This window comes from Macaca nemestrina, chromosome 7 (assembly GCF_043159975.1).
Source record: "Macaca nemestrina isolate mMacNem1 chromosome 7, mMacNem.hap1, whole genome shotgun sequence".
In the NCBI taxonomy this organism is placed as follows: domain Eukaryota; kingdom Metazoa; phylum Chordata; class Mammalia; order Primates; family Cercopithecidae; genus Macaca; species Macaca nemestrina.
Genome location: NC_092131.1, coordinates 46,316,083 through 46,334,520, shown reverse-complemented (window position 1 = coordinate 46,334,520; position 18,438 = coordinate 46,316,083). Strand labels below are relative to the sequence as shown.

The following is an 18,438-nucleotide window of genomic DNA, read 5'->3' as shown; positions in this document are numbered from 1 at the left end:
ATTTCACCAGATAATAGAATTGAGGTACATTAACTTTATTAGAAATAAATCTGATAATCTGCTAACATTTTAAATAGTTATGGTTTAACTTCAGTTCTCGAAGTCACATATTTTTACAATTAGGAATGCTAACAGGCTTTTTGTGCAATACGGAAAGATGACTTTAAATGCCTACTATTATTTTGTGTCCTTTTATTTTTTTTAATTTTCACTGACCTACTACAAAGCACCAAATGTTTTGTGTTCTTAATCTGAAGAATAATAGACATTCTCTATAAACAGCTATTGCTTATTCATGAACTTTGTACACAAGAATCTTCATAAGACAGGGGCTCAATTATTTTTCTAAATATATTTCCTATACAAAATAATTTCAAGATATAATTGTTACTTTTGTGTCTAATACTGTATATTAAATAATAAAATAGTAAACATGTAAAAACTACAGTACCACAAAGATTGAGCTATTTTGCCAGTAGTATACTCCCAGCTTTAGATCTAGAACAGTCATAGAAATGGGGAAACAAACTATTTTGACTGTACTCTTAACAGAAACAGTACCTTATGCAGTAGCAGAACGTAGCAGCAGCAGAACTTCATTTGACCTATACTTAAAAACAAAATAGATGCAATTTATAAAATTTAGAGAAATATAGTGACCTTATTTGCATGCAGAAGATGTACTTCTTTCTGATCTATACATCTTGTGTTGTGCAATGTAAGCAATAAAACAGATAGTACAGGATTCATCTCTGTGGGACCTAGACCCCCCTGGTCTAACAGAATAATTATTGGTCAGTACTGTAATTCTGTGGTATAAAACTGATAAAATTAGCCTTCCTGTGACTAGACAAGAAGCTGGGCAGTTTAGATGCTGAAACTCATAAAACTTCGGAAGCTTTAGCTTTAAGCTTACTTAGAAATGTTACAAGACCTCTAGTAGTCACATATGAAGACTATCATAAAAATTTCTCCATTAAATCTTTATTATAGATCCCTGATTGGTTTATGTCTAGACTCATTGTGTGATAAAGGACCTAATGATTTTTATCACCTTCTTCATCTAATATAGGTTTGTCAACTCTATATTAGTTGTTTTCTTGAAGGCTGGTTTTCTTCCAAAATTCAGGCTCATGCTCAAATTCTTATTTTCAGTCTACACTAGCTTTTAAATATACTGTCCTTTAGATGCTTTATCTAACCTCACATTTCTAATGGATTTGTCTTAGACGCTTATTGCCACTCCTTGGATAGTCATTGCTATCTTCAAAGTTCTGGACAACACATGTATTTCAGAGGAACTGGAGACATTCCATCACCATAGTTAGCTTGCTTGGATACCCTTTAAAAGCATATACTCGCGCCTGTAATCCCAGCACTTTGGGAGGCCGAGGCGGGTGGATTACTTGAGGTCTGGAGTTCGAGACAAGCCTGGCCAACATGGTGAAACCCTGTCTGTACTAAAAATACAAAAATTAACCTGGCTTGGTGCTGCATGCCTATAATCCCAGCTATCCCAGCTACCCGGGAGGCTGAGGCAGGAGAATTGCTTGAACCTGGGAAGTGGTGCAGTGAACCGAGATCTTGCCATTGCACTCCAGCCTGGGTGACAAGATCAGAACTCCATTAAAAAAAAAAAAAAAGGCATATATACCATGTATTATAAGGTTTTCAATTTTTCACCAAGTGTTTCATTTGGGTAGTCATTAATATATTGGTAGTTTACATCAGTTGAGTGGTTCAGAAAAAATATGGTAAGTTGCTTATAAAATTCTGAATACTTTGGCTAGGCACAATGGCGCAAGCCTGTAATTTGAGCCTTTTGTGAGGCTGAGGCAGGAGAATTGCTTGAGCTTGGGAGTTCAAGACCAGCCTAGGTAATAAAGAACACCTGGACTGATTTTGGCATTTGAACTAATATTCAGGTTTAACATGAGATAATTGATCATCACTCTATTTTGGAGGCTTTATTTGAACCAAATAGAAAGCTATTTCCCACAGCTATCACTGCCTCTCACCTACAACTTAAGGGGGTCGGGGAGGAAGTGAGGGAGTTTCTGTTAGGGCCAATAGGGACCTGCTAGATACCCCCCCATCCTGGGAATGGTGTATGGAACTCCAGTGTATGCTGGAATTATTATTGTCATACTTTTTTTTAATTTTACTCTTCTGCTTATACAGATCAAGTCATAACATTTTATTTTTAAGTTCAAATTGAACACATTTACAGAGAACAATGCAGCGAAATGAAAAATAAAATAGACTGCTGGCATTTGCATTTTCATGTAGCCTCAGTGACTAATTTTTTTTATTGTACAGCATTGAGAAAATCCTAGTTCATATAACTAGTTATAGTTCATATAGATTCATATAACCAGTTTTAAGTAATAATAGTTTCTTCCTTTTTTTACTCCACCATCTGTCTAACCAGATGAAGATAATAGTTTTTAATAGCTCACCTTAAATTTCAAGGTACTCAAGTTAAATTGATCTACATGCTTGAGTTGAAGTTTTTTGTATCAAAGTTCAATAACATGCTTACATTCCTCATTAAAGTATAAAAGTCCTGTAAGCACATAAACTTAAGTGCTAAAATTAGTATTGCTATTGTCACAATACAACATGTTATATTGTAACAAGAGCATATGCTGAGAACTGTGCCTGTTAGTCCAGAATGTTGCTTCTATGGTTGTACCTTTCAGCTTTGCAGATCATTTGGAAGGAGGAGAGATCTGAGGTGGATACAATTAGGTACTTCATTCACAGGATGTAAGGAGGATTAAGTAAAATAATGCTGGCTAAAAGTCCTTATTTAGCATACTGCCCAATGCTCACAAAATCATAATAGCGGTTTTTAACTTTTGGTGAAGAACCTATTTAACAGGAGTGAGTTCAGGGGCATAGGAGATCATGTGTATGTTTAAAGTAGAAGCAGCATTCCCCATTAAGAAGAGAAATACAGTGGAAGAGCAAAGACTTTAGAGTGAAAAAACACCTGGATTCAAATCCTATTTGCTACATAATGGCTACTTTTAACCTATTGAACGCCAGTTTCTTCATTTGTAAAATAGGGACAATATTTAACCTATTTACAGGTTGTTGTGAGAGAACTAGGCACCTAGTACAGGGTAATGTTGGCACATGGTAACCTTTCATACATAAACTGTCGCTATTCAAGAAGCTATTAGATGTCACTAGGCAGTTAAGCAAAGGATGACAGATTTGCTTGGTGTGACAATGAAAATCTTTGACTCTGACATCCTTCTTGAAAGAGTTCCCTGAAGATATGTCATTGTATTGACACCTTTATCTTTGCTAACCTATCCCTTTAAATTCTGGGTATTGTGTGTGCCACAGCTTTTTTTCTTCCATATTCCTGCATTTATTTGGCACCTGTTGTGCCAGTAATAGATAAGGGGCTGCTAAGGGAGGAGACAACCTGCACTGGCTTACAGCTGCTAATATCAGTTCCTATAGCTTATTGTTAGTGTTGTTCATGTGGTAAGGTAAATGGTGAGAAAGTACTGGAGTCTAAAGAAACTTGAGTAGAAATCAGTTTGTAGCTATTACCATTCTACCTGCTAACAACTCCTGTTTTCAAGTTATTATGTACAACTTTAGGCAGTTTCTCTAGCCTTAGTCGTGGTTTCTCTGTGTTGAGACTACTTTTGAATTCTATGAATTACAGCCTTAGATGTACAGGCTACTTTAAGTTTTTGCCTAAAATAAAAACATTCTCTCCAGTTACACATGCTGGGGAGGAAACGCCTGCTTCCGACAGGTTTAACGCTTGGTTTTGGACTTTTTGTGAGAGTTCCTTATGTGTGCAGTAATCCAAAATTTGTATAGTTGTCCTTTATAAAAGTACATTAATCTCGTAGACAAATCTCCATGTAACTTAATTACATGGCATCTTCTAATCCTTCTGTGATAAGCAGAAATGTAGTTTTATTCAAGTTAAGGCAAACTAACTTGTATACACTTTCCATCTCTTATTTTTTTTGTTGTTGTTGTTAAGTAGGATAAGTTCTGAACGTCGAAAAGAAAAGTCTCGAGATGCAGCCAGATCTCGGCGAAGTAAAGAATCTGAAGTTTTTTATGAGCTTGCTCATCAGTTGCCACTTCCACATAATGTGAGCTCACATCTTGATAAGGCCTCTGTTATGAGGCTTACCATCAGCTATTTGCGTGTGAGGAAACTTCTGGATGCTGGTGAGTTATTTTACAAGGGTAGAAATAGGCCTGAAAATTAGAAGTTAGAAGTAAATAGAAATTATTTTTAGAAGGTGGTCGCAATGTTTTGATTTTGCATATCTCCTTATATTGTGATATGTACATGTTTAAAATTTTTTCTGTAATTCTTACTATTTTTATCAAGCTTCATATTTTTCTTATCAGTTATTCTTTGAAATAATCTTTTTTTTTTTTGCATTGTAATTTGTTTTGCTTTATTCTCTTAAACATACTCCCAATTCTTTTCTAATATAACATCCTTTTTATTACCTGCTTTTAAAGCTTTAGTCAGGAATAAGATACTGGCTTTTTGTTTGTTTTTTCCCTTTTTCTCCTGTTCCATCTACCTTTCTTTCTTTGAAAAACATGACTCAGGCTGGGCACGGTGGCTCATGCCTGTAATCCCAGCACTTTGGGAGGACCGGGGTGGGTGGATCATGAGATCAGGAGTTCAAGACCAGCCTGGCCAAAATGGTGAAACCCTGTCTCTACCAAAAATACAAAAAATTAGATGGGCGCACTGGCAGGTGCCTGTAATCCCAGCTACTCAGGAGGCTGAGGCAGGAGAATCGCTTGAACTCAGAGGGCGGAGCTTGCAGTGAGCCGAGATCGCGCCACTGCACTCCAGCCTGGGCGACAGAGTGAGACTCCATCTCAATAATAATAATAATAATAAGTAAATAAAAAACATGACTCTTCTTTCTTCTATGGTTTGCCTTGCTGCATTACTTTAAATAATCATGAAAAGCAGCTGGCACATCTAATTATAGTCTTTCTAGCTTCTGGCCTTCACTGTTCTGTGTTAAAATGGCTATATATATTAAAGTATCTGCAAGAAAACTTTATAAAAACATCTAAATATTATATCATTTAAGTACAACTTTTTAACTAATTATTTTCCTCTTCTTGTGCCCTTTTTAGGTGATTTGGATATTGAAGATGATATGAAAGCACAAATGAATTGCTTTTATTTGAAAGCCTTGGATGGTTTTGTTATGGTTCTCACAGATGATGGTGACATGATTTACATTTCTGATAATGTGAACAAATACATGGGATTAACTCAGGTAAAATGCACACATATTAAGAGCCCTCCTATATGTTTTTATGATTTTATGATATAGCCCTAATTTTTAAAAATGTGTTTACAGTTTGAACTAACTGGACACAGTGTGTTTGATTTTACTCATCCATGTGACCATGAGGAAATGAGAGAAATGCTTACACACAGAAATGGTAAGAAAAGTCTGCTGTTTGATTTAATGTGACAGGTGGTTTTACATAATCAGATACTATTGCTAATTATTAAACTTTGCTATTGTAACTTACCTAAGGCAGAATGTTATTTCATGTTTAATAAAACGTTAAGTCTATTCTTCATTAAAACTATTATTCTAGTTTTTAGGAATTTCATTTTGAAAGCCCACCTAATTGCATAAATAATTGTGCATGTGTGAGAAATAAAATGGAAAAATAAATTAAAATCATGACCAAGAGAGTTATAAATAACCTTTTTTTTTTTTTTTTAAGATGGGGTCTCGCTCTGTTGCCCGTGCTGGAGTGCAGTGGCACAATCAGCTCACTGCAGCCTTTACTGCTGGGACTCAAGCGATCCTCCCACCTCAGTCTCCCAAGTTAGCTGGGACCACAGACGCGTGCTACCATGCCCAGCTAATTTTTTAAAAATCATTTGTAGAGACGAAGTCTTACTGTGGTGCTCAGGCTGGTCTTGAACTACTGAGCTTCAACCATCCTCTCATCTCAGTCTCCCAAAGTGTTGGGATTACAGGCATGAGCCATCACCCAGGCTACCATTTTTTTAAAAATTGAGATGGGGGTTCTCGCTGTATTGCCCAGGCTGGTCTTGAACTCCTGGACTCAAGTGATCCTCCCGGCTCAGCCTCCCAAAGTGCTAGGATTATAGGCATGAGCCACCACACCTGGTGGAGTTAAAAATTAAAATACACCATTAAGGCATGGAGAAATTATAATACAAATGGCAGATAATAGGACTTTAGAGAATCATTAAAGTTGAGGTGCCAGTCTGAGTCTAAGGCCCAATAAAAAAAAGTTCACCAGAATTTTAAGACAAACAACTGCTTATCTGACTTCTTCGGATGTTCTCAATAATTCAAGACCGTGTAGTTAGATTATAAGTATTACATTGTGGAGGCCCACATATTAACAAAAATAGACAGTAAGACCGCTAATTCTTACGAATGAATTGTTAAAAATAATCAAGTGTTCCGAGATTTTTGGAAAGTACCTCGTGAATTAAAAAATTAAAGTCTTTCTACATTTGTGTGTTCTTAAACAGTGTATACTGATCGTAATTATTTAAAAAATCATGTGTTCTAAGATTTTTGGAAAGTACCTCTTGAATTACAAAAACAATTCAAGCAAGTCATTCCACATTTGTGCCTCCTTAAGCAGTGTATACTGATCATAATTGAACTTTTCTTCATGATGGAAAGATACCACAAGGAAAATTTCTTTTTTTTTTTTTTTTTTTTTGAGACGGAGTCTCGCTCTGCCGCCCAGGCTGGAGTGCAGTGGCCGGATCTCAGCTCACTGCAAACTCCGCCTCCCGGGTTTACGCCATTCTCCTGCCTCAGCCTCCCCAGTAGCTGGGACTACAGGCGCCAGCCACCTCGCCCGGCTAGTTTTTTTGTATTTTTTAGTAGAGACGGGGTTTCACCATGTTAGCCAGGATGGTCTCGATCTCCCGACCTCGTGATCCGCCCGTCTCGGCCTCCCAAAGTGCTGGGATTACAGGCTTGAGCCACCGCGCCCGGCCGGAAAATTTCTTATGTTCTGCTGTCCTTTGTTGCTCTCCAATTTAAGTGCATACGTTTGTTTGCTTCTATATTATACAACCTCAAATTTATTTTTTGTATAATATTTGAGGTTTTCTTTTTCATATCATTTATTATAATAATAGCTAACCTCCATTGAGAGAATGCTCTGTGCCAAGACACTGTTCTTCCTATTTTATATGCTTTTAACTCCTTTATTCCTCACAACAACCCTGTGAAGTTAACTGTTAGACAATTTCTGTTTTACCAGGAAACTGAGGCACAGAGTTACTAAGTAACTTTCCCAACATTATTTGGTTAGTAAATGGCAGAGCTTGGGCTGAACTTCAGTAGACTGGCTTCAGAGTCCACGCTCGTTAGTCCTTTGGAGCGCTTTTCATATTCTTGAATTCTCACATTCTGTCTTTTTTCACGCTGTCAGCGGGACCCGACTCCTGTTTTTAAATTTCATATTGTGTTTTTACTGTTAATTTGGAAAACAAATGCATACTTTTTAGAATTCTGTATAAAGGAGGAGTAAATATGCGATGAGCAAGGACCTAAGTGGGCTGTCAGTGAGTTTAATATATGAGTTCTAATGTGCAGAGTTGAGGTTTATATTGACTGCTCAGTGCTTCCCTGGGGCTAGACTATAAATGGATGGATATTAGGAAGTCTTGTTCTGATTTGGTAATGATGTTAATGCATTATTCTAAATCAGATAGTCTTAATATAGTTTAAATGTATGTTTCGAACCAAATGTTCTTTTTTAAAGCACACAAACATTTTGAAATCATTCCTAATGTGGTTATGAATTATTGATGTTCCATTGGGAAACTAAAATGCAGATTTTTCTCTTTTAGAAACTAGGGACTGTTGCAAAGCATCATATTTTAGTGATACACTGAGAGCCAGTGGTGTGTTTATAATAGGACAAACAGTCCTATTATTCTTCCGTATAAATTCTAGAAAAATGCTTTAGAATTTATAAATTATTACAAAATAAGACTTATTTTTAGAGAGTTTAAAATTTAGGGTTTTTTTTAATGGTTTGTTTTTTTTTTTCCTCATTAGGAAAACACTAGTACTTTTCAGTTACCTTGATTTTTAAATTAATCTGCAGGTCCCCATTCAAAGGCCTTGGGTTCTTTTCAAAGGTCAGTATAATTCAAGCTTAGATTATGAAGGACTGAACATACCCAAAGGATTTTGCATGTGGATCTTTACTGCCACTACCACAACCATCACCACCTACGTACACACACGACACACTCATTCTCTCTCTCTCTCTCTCTCCCTCCCACACTCCCTCCCTTCCCCTCGCCTCCCACCCCCACCCTTTGCTCTCATGGCATCTTTTAAAAATATACTCTTGAATCCTTCCAGGGAGGGCAAATTCACTTCTTATCTAAGTAAACCCAAGTGGCATGCATCAGTACCAGGACTGCCCATCTTGCCTAGTTCCATTATTAAATGAGTATAGGCTAGAATTCATCTTGTTCCTTAAGAGTCCAGTATTTCTAGCTAACCATGCCTACATTTAAACTTACTCTCATTTCTTTTCTACTTGACAGTGTTCTTCCAATATACTAGCATTACAATTTCTAGATTTGATTTTCTCTCCTGTCTTATTTCCATCCGTTTTCAAGTCTATTAAGATCTACCTCTTCATTTGTCTTTTACCACCATTCTTTTCACTCATACTACTGCTACTGGCTCAGCCCTCTCATTACAGTCACGTAATTCTAACATATATATTGTGGTAAGTTAATTTTCCTTAAGTTACTGATTGTGCTTTTTAAAAGCCCCTTGTTGAATATTTAGGCAGGACTCCATGTGGACATCCACAGGCCTCCGTAGTACAGCCCTAACGTTCCCTTCTGACTTTGCCTTCCTACTCTTCTATGTGTACTTTACATTGTGGACAAACTACTATATGCAGTTTTTCAAACATGTCCTATTTTTCCTACCTCTGTGCTTTTCATTCTCTTCCTTCTCCCTGGAACCTTCTAACCCATCTCTACTTACTGACATTCTAATGTCTCTTTTTCTAAGCAGGACTTCTTGATTCCCCTTGACTAGAAGTTATTCCTCTAAGCTCTCCCTATCCTCCCTTAAAGCATTTTTATAAGTCTCAAGTACCAACTCTACATTGTGTTTTTGTTGACCTTACTATATCTACTACATTTTTAACTTCTTCAGGAAAGGTGGTGTGTCTTACTCATCTTTGTATTGCCTGCAATCTCTAGTCCAGGTTCTAAATAATAAATATTTTTATATGTGTTTTGAAGTACATTGACCAATGAAGATAAGAAATCAAGAGGCTATTTCCTTTTTTTTTTTTTTTTTTTTTTTTTTTTAGACAGTGTCTCACTTTGCCACCCAGGCTGGAGTGCAGTGGCACAATCTCAGTTCACTGCAACCTCTGCCTCCTGGGTTCAAGTGATTCTCACGCCTCAACCTCCCGAGTAGCTGGGATTTTAAGCGTGCACCACCACACCTAGCTAATATTTATATTTTTAGTAGAGATGGGGTTTTACCATGATGGCCAGCATGGTCTGAAACTTCTGGCCTCAAGTGATCTTCCTGCCTCAGCCTCCAAAGTGCTGGGATTACAGGCATGAGGCATGAGCCACCATGCCCAGCAAGATGCTATTTCCTTAGTCACCTAAATATAATCTCATTTTTAGTTATAGAAGGTTTGAAATAGGAGTGAATAGACTTTACTTAATTCTGACTTTACTTTATTTCTGTAGTTTTTTTTTTTTTTTTTTTGAGATGGATTCTCACTCTGTCGCCCACGTTGGAGTGCAGTGGCACAGTCTCAGCTCATTGCAACCTCCGCCTCCCGGGTTCAAGTGATTCAACTGCCTCAGTCTCCCGAGTAGCTGGGATTACAGGCACCCACCATCACACCCAGCTAATTTTTGTATTTTTAGTAGAGACAGGGTTTCACCATGTTGGCCAGGCTGGTCTCGAACTCCTGACCTCAAGTGATCCTCCTGCCTCAGCCTCCCAAAGTGCTGGGATTACGGGCATGAGCCACCATGCCCTATTTCTGTAACTTTTGATAAGTCATTTGATCTGTTGTTGTTTTCTTATAGTAACAAAGTAGAAATAATTTTCTGCCTGCTTTACTAGATAAATTAAGGGGAAAAAATAAGATATGTAAAAATGTTATTTGTTATTAAAAAGAAAGTTGCTATTTTAAAGGTTCTGTAAATACATAGAGTGCTTATTAGAAATTGAGCTAACACATTCAGGAAAGAATAGGAAGAGTTTGCTGAAGTTCTTTCTTTAGGGATTCTTGTGTACCAATAGCACAGTTAAAGAGCAAACTCATACCATTTTTATATTTCTCTGTAGTTTGACTAAACTTACTTGCTTGAATGATTAACTGTTATCCCAAATACGGATTATCTTTCAGTCAACTCAGGGAATCAGAGCTACTGAGTAGTATGTGTCAGATCTCTTGGGTGTGCTGGAGTGAGTAAAAGGGGAATGAATTACTGTGTTCATGCTGAGACTTTTAATTGAACAGGTATTCAGTTGATCTAGGTGATGGGCACTTTGCTACTTTCATTGTAACAAATTTGTATATTTAGTTGCTTTAAAACTTTATTTCATGCTTTCATTAGGCCCTGTGAAAAAGGGTAAAGAACAAAACACACAGCGAAGCTTTTTTCTCAGAATGAAGTGTACCCTAACTAGCCGAGGAAGAACTATGAACATAAAGTCTGCAACATGGAAGGTAAGTGAAAATTATTTGTGATTGATGATACACTTTATTTATACATAGACATTGCAGTATTAAGATAACTTTAGAATTGTGAGGGAAGGTTTACAGTTCCTTGGTGTTTGGTTATGTAACATTTATACCTTCAACTGATTTGCATATGATTCCCAAAATCCAGAACCGTGTAGTAATTTGCCAATTTGAGGCACAAACTTAAATTAGGTGAATTGTGGCACTGGTATACTAGGCTTACTTAATCAGTTGGCTTTGCCAACCACACAATATTTGGATCCTGGTAGGGCTTAATTTTCTATTAATCATGGTTTTGTATCTTTGTTCAATGTTGAGACATAGTCATCAGTGCAAGAAATAACTATCAAACCAGCCCGGATGATGAGATGAATGAAAAAGCAGCCTAGACTTTATATGAGGGGAATTTTTTAAACAGTAATGTATAGGCCCTGGGCAGGAAGTAGGTCATGGGTGGTGGAAAAACGTTCATTGATTTTCAAAAACCTGGTTAATCCACTAGTGACAGTAAATTTTATCAAAGCTTACTGGCCATGTCACACTCAACAACTTATCTCTGCTTTTTTTTTTTTTTTTTCCTAGCATTGTAAAATTTTTGTTAACTGCTTTGTTTTCTTCTTCATACACAGGTATTGCACTGCACAGGCCATATCCACGTATATGATACCAACAGTAACCAACCTCAGTGTGGGTATAAGAAACCACCTATGACCTGCTTGGTGCTGATTTGTGAACCCATTCCTCACCCATCAAATATTGAAATTCCTCTAGATAGCAAGACTTTTCTCAGTCGACACAGCCTGGATATGAAATTTTCTTATTGTGACGAAAGGTAAATTAGATCTAAAATGTGAATTTGAAAGTTTTAATTAGTCTACAGCATTATTGAATATTCACCGTAGCATAGATTCAGTGTTGGCCATGCATGGTGGCTCACACCTGTAATCCCAGCACTTTGGAAGGCTGAGGCCCGCGGTGGGATGGATCATCTGAGGTCAGGAGTTTGAGACCAGCTTGGCCAATGTGGTGAAACCCCATCTCTACTAAAAATACAAAAATTAGCACTGCATGGTGGCGGGCACTACTCAGGAGGCTTAGGCAGGAGAATCGCTTGAACCTGGGAGGTGGAGGTTGCGGTGAGCCAAGATCACACCACCACACTCCAGCCTGGATGACAGAGCAAGACTCCATCTCAAAAAAAAAAAAAAAAAATTACTCAGTGTTAAACTATGCTTTCCACTAAATTAAACAGAATAATACATCCTATAATATTAGATTAACTTTGTAAATTAATTCAGCCACATTTATTGAACACTTACTCTGTACTATGAACGCTTACTTTACTAGGTGCTATCCAGAAATTAAGATGAGTCGTCTTTTCCCCACTAGGGGCTCTGCTTACTTAAAGAGATAATTTCAAAAATATGCAGTGTGTATTTTGAGCAAAGATAGATTACCTTAGGTTGGGGACTAGAAAGCCAAGTGTTTGTACATCTCTTCATCCTACATATTTTCCTTGAGAAGCTTCAATCTTGCCCATGGTTTCTATCACTATTTCCCACATTTCTTTCTGTAACTAATTCTATTTAATTGCCAACTTAATATTTCTATCTGGATATTCTTCTGTATTGTAAACTAAGTATTTCTGTAACTGAACTGTACCACTACTGCCCCCAAACAACATCATCATCAAAAACTGCTTTTCTTCCTATAACGCTTATCATGGTTAATACACCACCATATGCCCATGACTCCAACAAAACTTTGGAAGTCATCCTTAACTTTTCTTTTACATTCATTGGCTACATACAGTTGATGTCTAAATCTTACAGATTTACTATCTACATATATCTCTTGATCGATTTCCTCCTTTCCATCCTTGCACTCCTGCCATTGAATTCATTAGCTCATTATTACCCTTGACTTGAGTTGTTGGCATAGCTGCCTTTTTGCCGACAGATTTGTACCCTTGTAATCTTTCATCCAAGTTGCCAGAAAGTGGGTGTCCTAATGTGAAAATCAGATCATGTCATTCTGTTGTTGAAAATGCCTCAAATGCTTCCCTTCATCTTTGCACACAAAAATATTTTGTTTATAAAAATACTAGATGAGGGAAGTAAATTTTCATTTATCAAAAGAAGATGTGCATTTTAAAAGACTGAAAAAAAATAGACCTACACAATACAATCTAAACTTAGCATGGCAAACAAAGATATTTATGCTCTGGCCCTTGCCTACTTCTCCAGATTAATCAAGAGGAAGAGGGACTACTTATTCTGATGTGGCCGCCACCGCTCTATAGCTAGAGAGCTCCCCATGGTGTTTTAATGTCTTAGTGTAGTGGTCCCCAACCCCCAGTACTGGTCCGCAGACTGTTAGGACCCCGGCTGCATAGCAGGTGAGTGGTGAGCATTCCCACCTGAGCTTCACCTGCTGTCAGATCAGAGGCAGCATTAGATTTTCATGGGAGTGGCAAACTACTGTTAACTGCACGTGAGGGATCTAGGTTGTGTGCCCCTTATGAAAACCATCTCGACCAGTGCCTGATGATCTGAGGTGGAACAGTTTCATCCTGAAACCCTCCCCACCCCCATCTGTGGAAAAATTGTCTTCCACAACCTGTCCCTGGTGCCAAAAAGGTTGGGGACCACTTTCTTACTGCCTTTGCACATACTTTCTTTCCTGTTCTGTAATGACATTTTCTTCACTTCTTAACACATACTTACCTTCCAAGCGCATCTACTCCTTTGTGGGGCTTTCCCTGTTCCTTCAAGAAGAAGCTGCACTGTTCCTTGTACATACCTCTTTTGTTAGCATTTATTCTACTATCGTACTGCTTGTCTCATTTTTTACTATAAGGCTATAGTATAGTATAGTAGCTAAAGGGGACATAGGTTCTGTAGCCTGACTGCCAAATCCTGGCTTTGCTGCCTATATACAAATGATCTTGGACACATTAGTTCTTAGTTCTTGTCTGTAAGCATCAGTTTCTTCATAATACTAACTTGAAGATTATATGAGAAAACCAGTTTAAGCACTTAGCCATAATATAAAGTAGACAAGAAACCCCACCCCATTGGATAAGGAAATATGACAGAGCTCTGTCTTTAGAATCACATGTTAGATTCACTTATGGCTTGCAGCTCTGATACTTACAATGTGGCCTTGGCCTTGGTACTTAACCGTTGTAAAACTCACATTCCTTATCTATAAAATAAGAATCATGGCCGGGTGCGGTGGCTTATGCCTATAATCCTAGCACTGTGGGAGGACGAGGCGGGTGGATCATCTGAGGTCAGGAGTTTGAGACCAGCCTGTCCAACATGGTAAAACCGCATCTCTACTAAAAATACAAAAATTAGCTGGGTATGGGGGCACGTGTCCGTAATCCCAGCTACTTGGGAGGCTGAGGTAGGCGAATTGCTTGAATCCAGGAGGCGGAGGTTGCAGTGAACCAAGATTGTACCACCGCACTCCAGCCTGGGAGACAGAGTGAGACTCCATCTCAAAAAAAAAAAACATACCTCAGAAGGATGTTATGAGGATTAAAGAAGTCTGTTGAGTGCCTAGTGCGCATAGTGAATGCTTCACTACTGGTGTCAACTTTAAGAAAATGAATATAGAAAAGCTAAGATTTTAAGGTGTTTACTACTAGTATTCATGTAAATGTATGATGGAACAGAGATTTCCATCCTATTTTGAGAAATTATTTTTTATTTTTTTGAAAACTTAAGGTAACAAAGTAGAGGGGAGGCCAGGGAGAAAGGAAGGTAATGGAGCAAAAATGAGAAAGGGAGTGACATTACCCTTTAGTTATAGCAGAAAATTAGCAAAATGATCATGACAAGAGGTAACAGTAAAGACAGTCAGCTCATATATCAACCAAAACAGTTTTGAGTTTGACCAACAGACTGTTATTTTCTGATTTAGAGCTCTTTCCAAGAACTTCTCACATCTATAACTCCTGAGAACCAAGCTATGGAAAAAATTTTACTCAATTTTAAGAAAATCTAACATATCAAGCTCCTAAATTCCAAAATATTCCACAAATAGCTGCTATTTACTATACTCAGTAATAATCATTTAAAATTATTCAATTTGAGCATCTACTGTGTTCATGGGACTAAAGTAGAAATGAAGATGAATAGTTCCTACCTCAAAATAAATGAGTTGTATACTGCTTTAGATCACGGGTTTCCTAGTCCATTAAAAACACTTTTTGGTCATATTTTCTGGACACCCCGACCCCTTTGGTACAGAATATAACCTATGTAATTCTCTAAAGTTAAATTAACTTCACCTTTTTTGCTTCAATATGTGTAAAACTGACCTTCTAGGAAAGCATATACAGTTGATATTTTTGACTTTCTGGTATCTTTTAGTGATAGACACACCTCAGATTGAGAAGCACTGATGGACATTAGATTAAATCAGCTTCCTATGACAATATAAACAAGACCCTCATTAATCTGATCCCCCTACCTACTTCTTCAGCATCATCTCATATCTCTCTCCACTAACCATATTCTAGAATCTTTGTTACCCACACCACATTAAACATTTTAAAAAATCTTTTGCTTATGCCGTACCTTTTTCCTGAAAGTGGTTTTGCCTTTCCTTTGTCTCTCTCTAGTCATAAGTCTCCTATAAGAGGCTGTTCCTCATTCTACCATTCCTTTGCATGGATAGGATTCCATGGAATAGATTCTCATCACTGCATTTATCACATTATTTCCTAAGTAGTACAGTACATCTACTGGAAGATTAGCCACATGTTGAGTTTTGTCTTTGCATTTTCATACCTAGAATAATGCCAGGCACACATGGGCATATTAAGATTTGAATAGTGAAAAAGTCTTTAATTCCATGGGGATTTTATTTAAACAGAAAAATATAAGACCAATTAAAATTATTTTTAAAGCATAATTTCAAGAAATATGACTGATTTTGTTTAAAAACATGTTTTCCTTTATAATGCTGCCACCTGGTGTTGCTGTGTTTAGAGATGGCCCTTTGTAAAGAATTGAGGGTTTGGGCTGAGTTTGGTTTGGGTTTTGACAAATCAGCTTTTCATTTATGTATTTATTTTGTAATAAACTATGGAAGATCTTGCCTTTAAGTGTGAGAACACAAGCAATGTTACTTTTATACCTTTATAGGATATCTTGGCTATGTCCTTCCTGTAGTTAAGTGGGGTTTTTTTTCCACACACAGCATGTTATATAAGGTTTGCTTGCACCTCAGTAAGAAAGTCCTCTGAAATCTAAAGGCTGAGAATCTAAAAGCTTAACTCACGTTTTGCTCCTAGAAAGACTTGAGAAGAGAGTATTTCTGTTCAGCATGGTACTAAGAAGATAGCTTTCTCTTTCTCATGTCATGGTTGCCGTTACATACTGCTTAGAGAGAATAAGCTCTAGTCTCTGTCTTAAATAAAGGTCTACTCTCTGCCAGCGAGATAGATAGGGTAATGGGATTGTTTTCCAATCTGTTGTCATTTGAAATATTGTTTTATCTGAAATTACCCCCATAATTTCACGTAATGCCAAAAACTAAACTGAGTACAAGAGCATCTTCTAAAACCAACATAATTCCTTTAGTTCCCATTTAGTGTAGATGCTCTTTGGTTGATGATAATAGAATTGTGTAGTGGCTATTGATTTCTCAGAGTGAGGTGTTGCCTAGGGGCTTAAAAGTTACTACATAAAGCATTTGGCTTTATGAAAAAATGTTATAGATTTTATCTATATTTTAAAATAAGTGTCAGTGACTGCCTTTATAACTTTTACCATTTAATTTAGTAGTACTTCTTATCTGTTTATTAATACCCTGCCTTGTTACCAAAAGTATGTATAATGAGATGTGGTAAGAATAGGTAACAAGTAGGCCGGGCACGTTGGCTCACGTCTGTAATCCCAGTACTTTGGGAGGCCGAGGCGGGCAGATCACCTGAGGTCAGGAGTTCAAGACCAGCCTGACCAACATGGAGAAACCCCGTCCCTACTAAAAATACAAAATTAGCTGGGCACATGCCCGTAATCCCAGCTACTCAGGAGGCTGAGACAGGGGAATCACTTGAACCCGGGAGGTGGAGGTTGCGGTGAGCTGAGATTATGCCATTGTGCTCTAGCCTAAGCAACACGAGGGAAAATTTGTCTCAAAAAAAAAAAGAATAGGTAACAAGTTTGGGTGAAGAGGATAAAAGAGTTAAATAACAGAACGAACATAGAGGACTTAAAGAAATGTGTGGTATTGCATTTAATAACTGTAGTTCCTAAAGGTGAGGTGTAAATTTATTCTAAGCAAAGGAGGATGCTCTTTATTTTTGAAAATTCACTTGTCCATAAGATTAATGCTTATCAGTTAACTTGGGAGGAGAAAATTTTTTATCAGTTAGTCTCCCTTTTTTTCTTAAATCTTGTATTTTTTACTAACAGAATTACCGAATTGATGGGATATGAGCCAGAAGAACTTTTAGGCCGCTCAATTTATGAATATTATCATGCTTTGGACTCTGATCATCTGACCAAAACTCATCATGATAGTAAGTACAATGGAAGAACTCAGAGATATTCTAATTACTTAACTGTTGCAACCTCTGTACAGTTTGGCTACCCATCGAATTCTCTGGTTAAAATGAACCAGTCTTCCCAGACTAAATGTGTTAACAGGCCTATTCAGTACAGATCTTGACCATTTTGTGTTTTGTATTTGTTGCAACAAATATCAGTAAAAATGGAATCATTTAATCATTGACAAAACTTGCTGGCATTTTAAATACAAAGACTTGAAAATCCAAATATTATAGAGTATTGAATAGCATAATTTTCAGAATTCACATAAATACTCAGAACAGTGGTTGGTATGTAAAAGGCACTCAGGAAATATTTGTACAATCAATGAATGTGAAGGTAGTGAACATCACATTTGATAATAAGTAGCATTTTTTAAAATATTTGTAAGTGCATAGTTATGTGTGTATATTTATGGGTGTGTATATTTATGGGTTACATGAGATATTCTGATACAGGTATGCAATACATAAGGATAAATGGAGTACCTATCACCTCAAGCATTATCTTGTGTGACAAACAATCCAGTTATACTCTTTTGGTTATTTTATTTTATTTTTTTTTTCTTTTGAGACAGGATCTCACTCTCGGCCAGGCTGGAGTGCGGTTGAGCAATCTTGGCTCACTGCAACCCCTGCCTCCCGGGTTCAAGAGATTCTCCTGCCTCAGCCTCCCAAGTAGCTGGGATTATAGGCGTGTACCACCATGCCTGGCTAATTTTTGTATTTTTAGTATAGACGGGGTTTCGCAATATTGACCTGGCTGTTCTCAAACTCCTGACCTCAGGTTATCCACCTGCCCTGGTACCTGGCCTCTTTTAGTTACTTTAAAATGTACGATTAAATTGTTTTTGACTATAGTCACCCTTAACAAGTACCTTTGACATAAGATTTGATTCTGAATTTTACTCAAATGAATGTTAAGATCCCAAGGTAAGTTAAACTTTGGACTATCTCACCTGTTTAATCTGTACCTATGCATGACTTCTGACTGTGATTGAGGATACCTGAATATCACTGAGTTTGTGTGATTGATGAGCCTTGAACTCAAGAGTATATCCAAGTCTGTAGTCAGG

At 37.3% G+C, this 18,438-nt stretch overlaps 1 protein-coding gene and 1 long non-coding RNA gene across 3 annotated transcripts in view; one reads left to right on the top strand and one right to left on the bottom strand.

Annotated features, from left to right (window-relative positions):
• LOC139364276 (uncharacterized) overlaps positions 1-18,438 on the bottom strand; it is a 41,117-nt gene that overhangs the window by 4,689 nt on the left and 17,990 nt on the right. The window contains exon 2 of the long non-coding RNA XR_011625819.1: positions 562-610. This is a non-coding gene — a long non-coding RNA (uncharacterized lncRNA). The remainder of the gene's footprint in view (positions 1-561; positions 611-18,438) is intronic.
• LOC105473669 (hypoxia inducible factor 1 subunit alpha) overlaps positions 1-18,438 on the top strand; it is a 54,373-nt gene that overhangs the window by 20,828 nt on the left and 15,107 nt on the right. Inside the window, exons 2-7 of one of the 2 annotated variants that reach the window (XM_011727586.2) lie at positions 4,022-4,212; positions 5,155-5,300; positions 5,385-5,469; positions 10,667-10,779; positions 11,424-11,626; positions 17,229-17,335. In XM_011727586.2, the coding sequence (XP_011725888.2) occupies positions 4,022-4,212; positions 5,155-5,300; positions 5,385-5,469; positions 10,667-10,779; positions 11,424-11,626; positions 17,229-17,335 (845 nt within the window). Of the gene's footprint in view, positions 1-4,018; positions 4,213-5,154; positions 5,301-5,384; positions 5,470-10,666; positions 10,780-11,423; positions 11,627-17,228; positions 17,336-18,438 lie in introns of both variants that reach the window. The other variant, XM_011727585.2, reaches the window with a different exon arrangement.